Consider the following 14,073-nt stretch of genomic DNA (forward strand, 5'->3'; position numbering starts at 1 on the left):
CTTTCCCTCAGCTTAAGGAGCGATTATCATTAAAGCAGAGCAGAGCTGAGGTCACTGCAGGTCATCAAGACCCAGTTCCCCTCTCGCCTGCTGATTCAACCCTTGAGCCAATGCTCCTCACCCTGTGCTTCAAACCAGACATGAAAGCTCATGGCAAGGGGGGAACAGAGCTTTTCACAGGCACAAAATGTTCGTATCTGCCTCCAATTGCCTTGCAGGATCTGGCTTACCTTTAGAGTCCAGGTGTCCATATGAAACACGGGCTAAGATGAGGTGGGGTCTGGCGCTGTTCTCTCTACAAACCCAGTGAGAGGCGAGTCTGGCCCCGGCACAGCTGGCAGAGCTGGCACATCCCGGGGCAGACAGTGGGGACTGACTCTGTGCTCCCACCAGCCAGCACTCTGCACAGAGTACTTACCTGCAGCTAACAAGAAGAGGGAGGCTTCCCAAAACCCTCCAGAACCCAACAGAAAACCAGCTGGTTTTTTGAAACCTGCTGAGCACCTCTGAGAACAAGTCTCTTCTTTAGGAACCTTGCACAAATCCTAAGCATCCCAAGGAAGCTCTGCTTGTTCTTGCCCTGTGTAAAGGGGAGCTCATTTCACCAAGGGTGAAGTGACTTCTAGTTTGACTTCTTCCAGCCCATGGTATTTAGTGTTCTGCCTGTGGGTGTTTTTATGTCTGAAGTTTGCAGTTACTGGGGGCCATTTTCAATCCTTTTCCAATCAACTGTTGCACGAATGTTACCAAGAAATAATTACATGTCCAGTCGCACTAAAGAGTTCTCATAACAAGAGAGATTCAGCCAGCCAAGGTGTTCTAATCTTTCAAAATTTCTATGGGATCCAGTATCTGATAAGATAAATTTTAGAAATTACTGTTATCTTTGAAAAGATAATTGGAACCCACAGGATATTATTTATAGGCGATTAAAGTAAAATAACTTTTCATTTGAAAAATCTATGTCTCTTTAGTGAATTGTTCTAAAATGAGCTCTCTCTCCCTTCATGACTCATGGGTCACTGAAGATCATTTGATTTGAAATGTGTCCCACAGAGTTGTCTGTCTTGGCAGAAAACAAATTAAAGTAAACAAGAGTTAGCAAGCTGGGTATTTACACTGATAGCACTCCTGTTAGTAGTATGTAACCTTTTTATTATTTAATTCTAAGGTTATTAGGAGGCAATCACTGTTTTTACCACCAAAACCCCTGTGTGCAGCTAAATGTAATTATGGTCAAGCGTTCTCTGTATATTCCTTAACTGTGTGGACCTGGTGGTGCAAATGAGAGGAGACAATAGAACCATAGAATCATAGAATAGTTTGGCTTGGAAGGGATCTTTACAGATCATCTAGTCCAATCCCCTGCAATGAGCAGGAGCATCAGAAGATCATGGTCCAGTCTTCAGCCTGTTGACATTCAGATATAGCACTCTGTGTAGTTCATAAATGGCAAATACCTATTTATGGTGCCACAGCTCTCTGCTTAGACCAAGATGATGAACAACTTGAAGCATGCTATCATCAGCTAAGCAATAGTTATATCTAAAATGTATTTCATGATTTCAGAAAAATTATCCCATGATTTTTCCTCTTTTTGCTTCCTCTTTTTACTTCATCAGAAACTTGCACAAGAGGTCTCATAATATAGATACCTGCCTTATCCTGATATTCCTACTGTAAGACTTAAAAAAATTGAAGAAGGATTTAAAAATATATGCTCAAAAGCACTGTTGACGTGTTGAAGAGTGGCCGCCTGAACTCAGCTCTGCTACAACAGCTGTGGCCAGCATGGTTTCAGAATTGTAGAACTGTCTTGTTTTCTGAAATGGTGTCATGTTCCATTAGTAAAGTCACCATGTTGCTTCCAAGATCACCATGATCAGTAAAGATTTTTTTTTTAGCCTGAAAACATTTAGAACATTTAGAACATTAACATCTAGAACATTTTCACTGCCTAGGATCAATCTGCTCACCCAAAATGCCTCCTGCTGGATTATGAGCCACATGTTCTCACTTAGCTGGCTCTTCCTTGCTCCTAATCCCCAAATCACTGTTCAGAGGCATCTGACCAACCCAATGTCCAGCTCATCTGGGTCCAAAAAAATCTGAACATTTAATCTCCCTGGTGTGCCTAATCTATGTTATGCTTATGTGTCTCTCAAGAGTTATCCCTCACTCTTACTCACCCTATACAGGACAACCACAAGCTTAGAGTTGTCCCCTGGGGGTTGGGAGAGACTGAACTCACTAACTTCCCCGGGGACTGCAATCCCAAATTGAAATTGAATCTCCTCTCAACTAAGAGAGCACTTTGTCTGTAAGGGCACTATCAGGGAGTCATGCAAATCATCCTGTTGAGTCAGTTTTTGTTTTTTGGTTTTGGTTTTTTTTTTTTTTTTTGAGAAAACACGCTACAAATTCCCTGAGAAAAATGCCTGAGCTATCCTAATGGTTAGGGTGCCCACCTGAAGGCCAAGGTCGTTGCTCCTCTTCTGCCCATACCTCTTCATGCATTTTAAATAGTAAGTATATAATGTAAAATACAAACCCACAGAAGAGGCTGCCTGCTTGCTACCAGCCTGTATCTGCCCAATATATTTCTAATTGCTCTTACGGTTTTAGTATTATTTTTCTTTGTTTTCCTGTACTAATAAAAGTCCTGCTTTTAGGAGAGGCAGCAGAAAGAATTGCCCTGATCTAACCTTGTGGTGTTTGTGACCCTGGCAAGGCAAATGAGTATTGATTGCTGAAGTATTTGATTACATTAGCTGAGGCATAGTGCCACAGACCTTGTACTTTCTTTTCTCCCCCCACTTGCATCTGTGCAATTAACAGGGGTTTAACTGAGGTTAGAAAATTAGCATCTACATCAGTAAACAAAAATACTTGTATATAGCCCAATATATATAAAAACAAAAAAAGGAAATCCATATCTAAATGATTCAAACTGTTCATCTGCGTGTCTGTTGTCACAAAGTGGAAGCATACTTAGGGACTTATACCGGGTCTTTTCATCTGCATAACACAAGGTCAATATGAAAAAGAGTCCCCTGCAGACATGCTTTATCATCCCCAGGCTACAGGAGTCCAGAAGTGAGCTGAAAGGGCTGGTTGCCTCTGTTCTGTACACTGCATATCAATACACGGGTTAGGTGATCCAGTCATCCATGGAGAGCTGCTACCCCAGCAAGAGAGGACTGGCCCAGGCTGAGTGGTGAGGACCATGGTGCCACAGGAGTTTGGGCAGGAGCGCTTGAGCCACCCTTGCGGGGCCCTGTCTGGTGACAGTGCTGGGTTCCACTGGTTTGTGGTGATTCTGCACTTTAGTCAGTATTTTCTCCACAGTATTCAGAACTGGACTTTAATCTGTGGGGTGATCCTCTAATGTTTTTACCTTCCCCTGAGTTCTCTATTGTCAGTATTCCCTGGTGTGTGAGCCAGCTCAGGCAGGACACAGGAACAACCACAACACTATGGATGAAATGGAGAGAAAATCTGGTTTTGTTGAAACCAAACCATGAGTTTTCTAGCTTTTACCCTTCTGATTATCTCCCTGATCGTACTTCTTGGGGAGTGAGTGACTGGCTGTTTGGTGCTTGGTTGCTGGCTGGATTTAAATCATGATGCCAGTGGGAGGATCCCCAAAGCAGCACCCAGGAAGAGGCACACAAGCAGGCACCATGGAGCTCTGTGAGTGCTAGGGGATCACCAAACCTTCTCTTTTCCCCCTCTGTATCAGGGATTCATGCAGGTGTAGTTTACTGCCATTTGATTGCTCCCACAGCAGGACAGGATTCTCACCCATGCTCAACAGGATACCTCTAAATCTATCACAGGACTATGTTATCTGAACACTGGTGCTGTCCAGCACGAGGCTAAACAACGACTGGTATGATGTATGTGGTTTTTGAAACCTCAGCTTGCATTTGACCATGTTCACAATCTTCCTCACCAATCTTCCATTATTCTCCCACACTTGGGAAGCTGAAAGTCAGATCAGCTTGAGGAGCTACTGAATACTTCAATTTCTCATTGACCAAAGGAACTCATAAGAGCCCATTAAACCACAGCCAGAAAAATCTGGAGCAGTCAGTTTGAAGGGGACAGTGGGATGTAAAAGAGGCTTAATTTTTGAAGCAACCTAGAATTAGTTTAGCAGTTGTCTTATCTTTTTTTCTGTTGTAATTCCATATTGAATTTCTTTTCATCAAGGAAGTGTATTTTTCTTAAAATATTGCATAGCCTTGTTGTCCTCAAAAACTGCTGTTTCAAGCAGGATTTATTTAAGAAAGAAGGAGAAGATACTCTAATGATAAAAACATGTGCCAGGACACATGTCAGGCTTGCTTTCACTCTCCAAATTAGCTGACTTTGAATATGTTATAATTTATATAAATCATACAAAATATAACTGACAGAAGTGTGAAAAAAAAGCTGTACTGGATACCACTCTTATCAAGAGAACCAAAGTAATAATTCAACCCCCCTTGCATTATACATAATTGTTTAATATTATACATGGTGCGAGAAATCAGTGTTCTCTGTTCTCCTTTGAAAATGTAAAAAGATTAAATAAAATTACAAAGACAACACACAGGTAATAAATGTGTGTTGCACACAAAATAAAGTGTTATGCACATGCTGCATAATCTTTTTATTAACCTTTGAATATTTAGCATGGTGGATAGTGAGAAAAAAAAGAATAGATAATTCTCGATAAAACTCGATCAAAAATTCCTTATTTAGGAAGAGTTCTATCAGCTAGGCTGGGTATCTTGCCAGAATGTGAAATTTGAAAATATCAAATAGTTCTGTATCTCATCTTCTGTCATGAGGCTTACTTTTGAGTTAAGGACAAAAGGTCAGACCATAAGTTCTTGGAAAAAAGCAGGATAAAAACAATGTTTTAAGTCCATTTGTTCTTTACATCAGCAAATTATAAGGAAGTTCTCTCTTTCAGACCAAAGAAGTTTCATTAAAAAATGGACTTTTGTGACATACAGACTTCTGTCACTTGCAGCAGAAAAGGACAGGGATGCTGTCCAAATTATATTAACCCTGAAAAAAAAAGATCTTTTGGACATGCTACCACTGAAAATAAAATGTGTGGGCATACTACTACATGGTAACTTTAATGAAATTAGACTAGGAACACCTAAAGAGGCTTATGGAAATATGGAGTTTAGGCAATGAGGCTAAATGCAGCCAGAACCACTGGTGAATATGTGATAGATATTTATTTATCTCCATATTGGTGTTTGAGCTGGCTAATTTAAAACTGGTTTGGGTGACTTTGGATGAGTGCATAAACCTTTGATAATGTTAAGATGTTAAAACAACAAACAGTCTAGAGATGCATTTGGTTCAGCCAATATAATTTATTTTAACACAGTTAGCACTTTCTAAAAATAAGTATCTTACAAAGAATATAATACAAGTTTTGCAATTTCACTTGAACGTGAATATTTCTGTAGGTTTTTTTCAAGTCTTCTTCTAGTTTTTCATAAAACCATAAATGTAATTCCCCAGGAAACTCACCCCTCCCCATTGAGAATCTGCCTTTATATAACAAAAACTTTATTTCACCTGTGAGGAGGCCCAGCCCCCCCCCAAAACATTTCAATTATAGAAAAGAATATGTTTTAACTGTAGTACAATTTTGGAATTATTATGAATTAGCTCAAGAAATTCTACCTGTGGGAAAGTATTTGCTGACAGAAAAAAAAATGGCTGCTGTATCCACACAATTTCAAAACGGTTGGTAAAAAGGGAGACATTTGCATCAAAAGAGAGCATTAAATCCACTGCACGCTGGTACCATACTGGTGCACATTTTTCACTAAATGGTGAATTAGCATCTTCATATAGATTTTCCCCCAAGACTTGAAGCATTTCATTTGTATATATACATAAAATGTATATAAAGCATATGTTATAGAGTGTATTTAGTACTGTTAGTATATACAGTGTATTTATGTACTACTAGTACATAGTGTATTTGCATAATACAAAACGTATATTCATAAGCATTTCAGCCTGTACCTGAAATCAATGTCATTGGATGGCTGCAAAATACCCAGTCCTGCACGGGATTGATCTAGAGAGGGACACTTCACATTACTGTCCACAAGCTCTAGCTCAAAATATGAAAAAATCAGAGCCAAAAATTGTTTAATTTCATGGACAGCAAATAACCTGCCCGGGCACTTTGCTATGCCTGTCCCAAAAGGCATGTAATAATACTTCAGCTTCCGACCATTCCGGTAGAAGTCGGTCTTCTCCTCTCCCTTCTCATTCAGGAAGCGATCGTATTTGAATGTCTGCAATTAAACACACAAAAGAGTTCCTTGATATTTGGATACCTCCAAAAAACAGATAAAGCTGCTAAGACACAAAATGCAGGCTGGGAAAGAGATGTCTCCAGCAATAAGTATCATACAGTACCACCAGCCCCCATGGTGCTGTTTTAGAAAGAGTAGCTTCTGAGAAGTTCTGTTATGTGGGACAGGATCCCAGGTTCTTTGCTGATAACTCTCCTTTTCTGTCCTGACCTCTAAAAATAAGGATTGTAACCTGCATTCTTGTTCATGCAGCAGAAGGAGAACTGGAAGAATTTTAATTCTGTGGCTTTGGGAAACTTTTATCCTTATCCTTTTTTGAAGACCCTCATCATGGTGATCTTCCCTCACTGAGGAAGGCAGTAAGTAGAAGGCTGTCTGGGGCTGGTAGCACACCTTTTGGTTACACTAAAACATGTTTTGCAGACAGTGCTTGCACTGCCTTTATTTTATTTTTTTTTCCTATTATCACATCTTCAGGTGTAAGAACAGACTGTCTGGGGTACAACAGAAAACCAGCCATGGGGCACCCCAGTAAGTGCTTTATCTAAAGGCCTGTTAACTTCTGCCAGAGCACCAAGTTTAATGCAATTTGGAAAAAATACTTACCAAGGGATCAGCATAGATTTCTGGATCGAAATGCAGCAGCTGAGGATAAAGAGCTACAATGTCATCTTTGCGAATGTTGTAAAAGTCGTTCTCCAAGTGCAAAGTGAAATCTTCCTTGGCCACTCGGAAAGTCATGGATGCACTGGAGAGCCTCATCGCCTCCTTGATGATGCTGTCTGTTGGGAGAGGACAAGGAATGATTGCCATGGAAAAAAGTGTATTCATATACTGGGGGCAGGTCATGGATATTGAGCTATTTCAGAGCCATTATCAAACCCTGAATTTATTAGAATAAATATTTTAATATTAACTTTCTAAATGCCTAAGAAAGTATTTCTCATGTCTTTTTAGCATTTCTATCCCTTCTGCAGATATCACTGAGAGCCTAATCTGCTTTTCCCATGAAAAATGCTTATAGTGGATGAAACAGAATGTTCAAAAGTGAGACATACTTTCACTCTGAGATAAAGACCAAACCAGTGAAAACTGAAAACATAACAAGAAAAAGAAACAGTGCAGTGAGCAGAATTTTCTGAAGTTTTAAGAGGTCCTGTATAGAAGCCCATACTCAGAAGAAAAGTAATATGGTAATTTTTTGTTTCAATATTAGCTAATTTTTTTAAAGTAACAGTAGTTAAAAAGCAACATTATCAAAATTCTCTGTAACTTCTGAAAAATGTGCTTGTAATCTGAAAATTATTGAGAGGAAATAGAAGTAATGGTATTAGAAAACATTGCTTCACATGATAATAATAGGGATTTAAGTTTTGGCAACACCTTTTTATTTGATTTAAAGACATAATCAAAGAAAATATTGTTCAGAATTATCCATGGGTCTATGTTACATAGCTGTGTAGGATTATTGAGACATACCAATGAAAAAGTGCCATTCATGTGAATTTTGATAGTCTCAGTACCACCTGGGACATTGGGAAGCCTGGTTGTGTTGGTTGTTGCTAAGGTACATACAGTTTCCTGTTCTACTGTTTCTTTGCTAATTCCATGGGAATTCTATAGCAAGCATTCATATGTTAATAAATAGAAGACCATGGAAATTGTAGTGTGATTTCTGCATAAAATAATCCTGTATAAAATAGTCATACCTAGTATTGGCATATTATCCAGCTGTTTCCGGTTCAAGGAAATATGTTTGCCATCTAAGCTGATACTGTCTTCAGCAGTTTCCAAAACACTTTGCACTTCTTTGCTAGCAGCTCTCATTGCTTCTGGACTCCTGAGATCAAAAGAGCAACGATATAACATAAATTTAAAAATTCTTCAAGAAGTGGTTTTGCTATTAACTTTCTTCCTGACTAAAATTTATTTTGTTGGCCAACAAGTACAACCTTCTAAAATAAAAATGTTGCAACAAAATGCTACAGTTCCATTTTTTCATGTCTTGGCAAAGGTATGATAACTTCAAAGAAAAAAAAAAAAAGAAAAAGAAAGGAATCCCAAGTATTTGATTTTGTCTGCAATGACAAGTGGAGCAGAACTGATGTGTGTAATTCAGGTAATAAACAGTACCATCACTAAAAAGCAATGCCAAAAATAAGAAAAAACTCAGCCAATTGTAGATTAGGAAATTGCCCCACTGCAGGTAGAAAGTTTAGGAACAGGATTGTAGATCAGTTCTATAACATCCTTTATTCTGGCTGATGTGACAATATTCTGTCTAGCTGAAAAGAATCTTCTTAATACTAAGAGCCCACATAGTACCCTTCACCATCTAGCCTTTCTTTCAGACATGGAATATATGAACTTTGGTGAAATATATAGACACAATAAAAGAGGGTGCAATAGTGTCTTGATGAAGGCACAATCAGGGTGTTAAAAGACTCCAAGTCCAGGAAATCTAAAGCAAATGCATTCTTGGAGCAAAAAGTACTAAATAACTTCAAAAAATAGCATTGGCAAGTAGATACGATAAATAAAAGTGTTAGAAATTTAGACACATACTTCAAAGTTAGTTATGCTGAAGCAGATAATCCAGAAAGGCCCACTCTAAAATAGACATTTGATAGTATTATCTGAACTGTGCACTTATCTCACAAGTAGCAAGCTCAGAAAGGGCAATCTACAGTAGAGCTTCAGTGGGATCTATCAACATATAAATTATTTTCTATTAAGTATCTGTGAAAACAATAATGAAGTTAAACCTCATTTTGCCTGCTCTGGTGAGATGGTCTAAAAATGTCTAGTTTTACTTGTAGCCTTTAATACAATTAATGTTTTGACTGCAACTAGCACTTTTAATGCCATATCATATAGATTTACTCCAAATCTTTCTTGACAAAGTGTAGCATTGCCCTGGAGTGCTGTTTCTTAACAAAAAAAAAAGCTTCTAAAGAATTGCTCTGTGCTACCACTACTGGTTCTCAGGTGGGTGAAGGGCTTTTCTGTGGAAGTCCTGAACAACATAGCAACATTGCAAATAGTAAGTTTTTTTAATCACTGATCAGGTATCAAGGAGTGGAATTGACCTGTGCTAATGACTTGGTTTCTGAAAGATAAATATTTTGCTTGTTTGGGCGCAACAACCATTGGGACTTACTTAAGAAGATAGAACAAGGTCCAAAAAGTGGCAGGAATGGTGTTTGCTTGAGAGGCCCAGAGCACTGCCACGTGGGTCTTGGCTTTTTCCATGTCATCAAAGGTTGACAGGGTGTCATTCAGGAACATGCGGAGGGTGACAAGCTGGGAGAGGTTGTCCCTTTTCAGGAGGTTCTTGTGCAGGAGTGCCTCTCCCAGCTTCTCGCGTGCGCTGTGGGCACTCTTGAAGAGGTGGATAGGCAGCCCTGCCACGAGGGCTGGGAAAATCTTATCGAATTCCTTGAAGTTTTCAAGAGCATTTAGGATATGAGCTCTCTCAGTTTCCTGCTTTGATGATAGGTTTTTGTCATTATTTGAATTAAATTCTTTACCAAAAAGTGTTAAAAAGCCAGACTCGAACATCACTTGGCAACAGAATGTATAAAGTCCTTCTGTCACCCAGGTATTAGACTGAAGCTTAGGTGCTCTTGACTGCAGCATGACATACTGTAGGTTTTCCATCATTGCTTCAATGAGAGCATCTAGGGCATTGCCTTGAAGGGTTCTAATGAAAGTCTGATGAAAATTTTCAGTGGTGTTTCCTTCTGCTGGGTCAATGCTACCATGCCCAAAAGCCTGTCACAAAATAAATTGTATGCATGGTAAGTAAGGCCTGTCATGACCTGTATGATAAAGTCTAACAGAAACAAAAGCCAAAGTATAACTTCATAGCTTACTAGAGGGAAGGATAATAATATAATAAAATAATGTACCATCTTAGAATAATTTATAGTCTTAGAACAATCTAAATCACTGCAAATTTCTTTTCCATTTAGGAAGAGGTAAAAAAAGACCACAATATTTTAAACTAGTAAAGGTGCAGAAATGTGAAACAAATTCTATTTCAAATGCATAGTTATGGTTACAGGGATTAACTGGGTATGTCAGCAGATACGTTGTATGCTAGATATTAAAACCAGGAATACCTTGGCAGAGGTAGCGAAGTGGAACTTTTTCCAGTCCAAGTGTTTTCCTTGGCGCATCAATTCATGGTATGAAAAAGGGTCAGTGAGGAAATGAATGTATTTCCCTGCTACATGGCAAGTGAAGATGTGGCCATGCTTCTTCTGCTTTTCTTTAAGGAATTCAAGGGGGTTGGCACCAAACTTCAATGCACAGCCCAGGTATGGAAGGAACCCATTTTCAAGTGGTGGCTCACCTTGCCGCCTACAAAACACAAAACAAAAACTCAGTTTAAAATAATGTATAAAGATCTCTTCTCCAGGACTATCAGGTATGTAAAATACTGATATTAGGCTTTGTGTAGTGTGAAAAAAGAAATTAAGAAAAAAATCCCAAATGAGTAGTTTATTTACAAATAATTATCTCCCCTTTAAGAGCTAAGCTATGTAAGAAAGAACAACTTTAACTATTAATAGACATAATAAAGCACATAATAAAACAGTTTGATTATGTCATCTTTCTTTTCCCTGGATCAGACATATATTTTTCACCTGTTCAAATGCAAAATTATTGCCATTAGCTAACACACAGCTATGAAATTGTCACATTAATAAATAATCCATCACACTGATATTGTCTAAGATAATTTTTGGGTAATTTTATCCACAATTTCATTTGATTACCAAGCAAATAAACTTTTTAGTATGGAAAGGTTGTTATTATTGGCATATCCCATTAACGGAGCAGATCTTTCTAAAAATATGGGAATTTTGCTCTGATCCTCAGTAAGCATAAGAGCTAGTGTTTCAGACAACGTGTCATCAAGCATATGCTGTAAATTAAGCAGATAGTTAAAGTGAAGCATATGTTTAAATTATTTTCTTCTTTGAGTAGAAACAGCTTTCTACTCAAACAGTATAAGGGCATTATGACTTCTGAAATAACTTTCATATAATATTTCAGCTTTTACAGTAAATGAAGTTAATTATTTTCACCTTTTTTAAAATTAAACTTTTAAAAATAAAACTAGAAAATGACTGCTGAAATTAGAAAATAAGAAGAATTAAGGAAATTACTTGCTCCCTGTGTGAATGTGTCATAGGGTAAAAGCTTTTAAGGAATATACCTCGTACATACGTATTACAGGAATTAAATCGTGTTACTAGATATAATATAAAAATGTTTGTAAGTAGGTATTAAACAATAATTACATATAAGTAGGTATTCACTGTGATTACAATACAGGTGACATTACAGCCCAGAACTTTAGGAAATCGGGACATACATATTCATATTTTAATTACCTCTCCTATGCATAGATTTGTATCTACCTCTAGGCATCACTACACTATTATTGCAAAGTTCATACACAAAAATTCAATTGGAACATAAATCTCTCAAAAGACCAAACTACAGAATTGTCTGTGCTGTCCTGCATATGTCTGACTACAGTTCTCTTAGTGATGTACGCAGGATATTTGACACAAATAAAGGCCAGGCACACTGAGATGCTTTTACAGAGAGTCCTTACCTTCTCCTCCTCCCTAGAAGAAACCAAGACACACAACAAAGTATTACTGCCATTTCCCAGATCCAGGATGCTAGGAACATTTCTGGTAATGCCCAAAAGCTTCCAAGTGGAAAATGGGTAACTACCAGGATGACAGGAGAAGTGACTGAGAATGAAACAGAAGACAAGTCACAATTTATATACAGTGGGTATACTACTGTATCTAATGGCACTGAGTCAACCTAGCAAGCTATTGATTAACCATTTCTTGTTCCCTCTCTGCTCTGTCACCTTTCTGCCGAAAGCTTCGCTGGATTGATGCAGACAGTTGCAGATCTGGCCTTGAGCTAATGTCACGTAGCAGTAGCAGTTCCAAAGTAACCAAACAGCTGTAAGAGTTGATAATATGAAGGTTAGCCAGGTGTATTTTGATTTATCCTGCAGATTTACCAATTGCAGTTTATAGTTCAAGTTTAGCAATATATGAAATGCTTACTGACCGGTGTCCAGGCGATTCAGACTGCGCTAACTGGTGGCTGCAGCCCGTGCTGCCCTTCAGCTGCCAGCCTGTTCCCCTCTCCCTTCTCCTTGTGGGCTGCCCTGGCTCTGGTGTGCCACTGCAAGAGGGAACGGCAGGGTTCAGCAGCTGGGCAAAGGGATGGCTGCGGAGGTGGACTTACTTCCTCTAACAACATTTGTCTGGAAGAAAGGGTAAAAATGGTCTTTCACAGAATCATAAAGTGAATAATAGAAGATAATGAAAGTAGATCTAGACAACCACACTGGTTTGGGGTTTTTTTCATTGTCCTTGGACCACCTTTTATTTTCTCACTAAACATTTTCTTCTTTCTGCTGTTGACTTATGAGAATTCAAACATTGCCTTGCTCCTAGACCTGGCAGCAAGCCATCAAGAAGGCAGCTCAGGTATAGTGATGTTTCATTAGTCATCCAAGGCCTAATATGTTTCTGAGAGAGAAACTGAAGGGTTTTTCAGACTCACTTTTGTTCCAGTTTTTGTTGGTGTCCCTACAGCTGTGTGATCAAACAGTAAAGATTTGGACATCTTGCTGTTGCAATTGAACACTGCACTGAAGGCATTGACACTCAAATCTGGCAGGTGGAAATATTGTTCTGGCTTCAAACCTGGGCAGGCAGTGAGGCATGGGGTAACTGTGCACGTGCCATTACATTTGAGTCAATTTTTAAGTTACTATACTGAAGAAATTAAGCTTTTCTGCAGCATTAAGGTTTGCCCTCACTTAATCTGAAAATCACTCCTTTTGCATGTCAGCTCCAGTCCTCTATACCATTTTTTATTTAAGCACGGGTTTTTAATTTATTTTCCTACAAAAAGTTCTTTTTCATCAGCTGAATTTAGCTTGATATTATATAATTGCTTTAAAAAAACCTGCTTTCCCATTTCCTGCCTTTTTACGTTGTTGAAAAATTCAGTTATTGAAAAATTCAGGCGTCATCTCTGATTTCATCCTGTGACTACTTCATCCTAAACAAGAATAATAATTTTATTATACTGGTGTCTAGTTCTTTTTGCACGTGTTGTTGAAACAACATTGAAAAAGAAAGTCAGAAGTTACTGTCAGTTTTGTGTCCAACATCCAGGAATAACATTTAACCAGCAACAGTTGCCTGTGTCCCCTCATCATATCTTGTGTAGCACTATGTAGAGCTGCCAGCACAGTTGCCTCTTCCCTCTGTGCTTTGAGTTGTTGTGCTGTAAAATGAGGATAACATCATTTATAAATGGCATCCTGCTGCCAGCAAACAGCAGCAGTAACTTCTCTAAAGCTGCCAACCTTTTTTCACTTTCTGTTTTGTACATATATAATAGTTCTAAAAGTATAACCAGGTGTAGGCAGAGCACAGGAGCTGCTTGGCAACTTATCTGAAATAATTGCTTTTTCTCTCAGGAAAGTCTTAAATAGGCCAATCTACAGTCCCAAAGCCAGCCTGTATTAAAACAGGCTGCAGGCTGTGACTTATGTCCTTGTGATAAAAACAAGCAGGAGTCTTGTCTGTCACAGATACTCCACCAAATTTAGCAGATGATAAGTCTGAATCTCCTTCCATTTATATTAGTAGGCATTAGGCTTTCCTGT

The 14,073-nt window shown here is 38.5% G+C and overlaps 1 protein-coding gene across 1 annotated transcript; it reads right to left on the minus strand.

Moving 5' to 3' along the window:
- Positions 1 to 5,395: 5,395 nt before the first annotated feature.
- Positions 5,396 to 12,056, minus strand: LOC128809133 (cytochrome P450 7A1). The gene is made up of 6 exons (XM_053980868.1): positions 11,977 to 12,056; positions 10,469 to 10,709; positions 9,505 to 10,118; positions 8,054 to 8,184; positions 6,951 to 7,126; positions 5,396 to 6,323 (listed from the first exon to the last, which is right to left on the minus strand). Exons 1-6 carry the CDS (start codon positions 12,054 to 12,056, stop codon positions 6,024 to 6,026), a joined length of 1,542 nt encoding a protein of 513 aa, XP_053836843.1. The 3' UTR covers positions 5,396 to 6,023.
- Positions 12,057 to 14,073: the final 2,017 nt, after the last annotated feature.

This window comes from Vidua macroura, chromosome 1 (assembly GCF_024509145.1).
Source record: "Vidua macroura isolate BioBank_ID:100142 chromosome 1, ASM2450914v1, whole genome shotgun sequence".
In the NCBI taxonomy this organism is placed as follows: domain Eukaryota; kingdom Metazoa; phylum Chordata; class Aves; order Passeriformes; family Viduidae; genus Vidua; species Vidua macroura.

Bases quoted from the DNA above. Each gene is read 5' to 3' on its own strand.
- LOC128809133 (XM_053980868.1), bottom strand. From the start codon at position 12,056: ATGTTCCTAGCATCCTGGATCTGGGAAATGGCAGTAATACTTTGTTGT. The intron at 8,185-9,504 runs GTAAGTCCCAAT...TTTTGATCTCAG, and splicing joins ACCTTGTTCTATCTTCTTAA to GAGTCCAGAAGCAATGAGAG. The intron at 6,324-6,950 runs GTAAGTATTTTT...GTTTAATTGCAG, and splicing joins AAATCTATGCTGATCCCTTG to ACATTCAAATACGATCGCTT.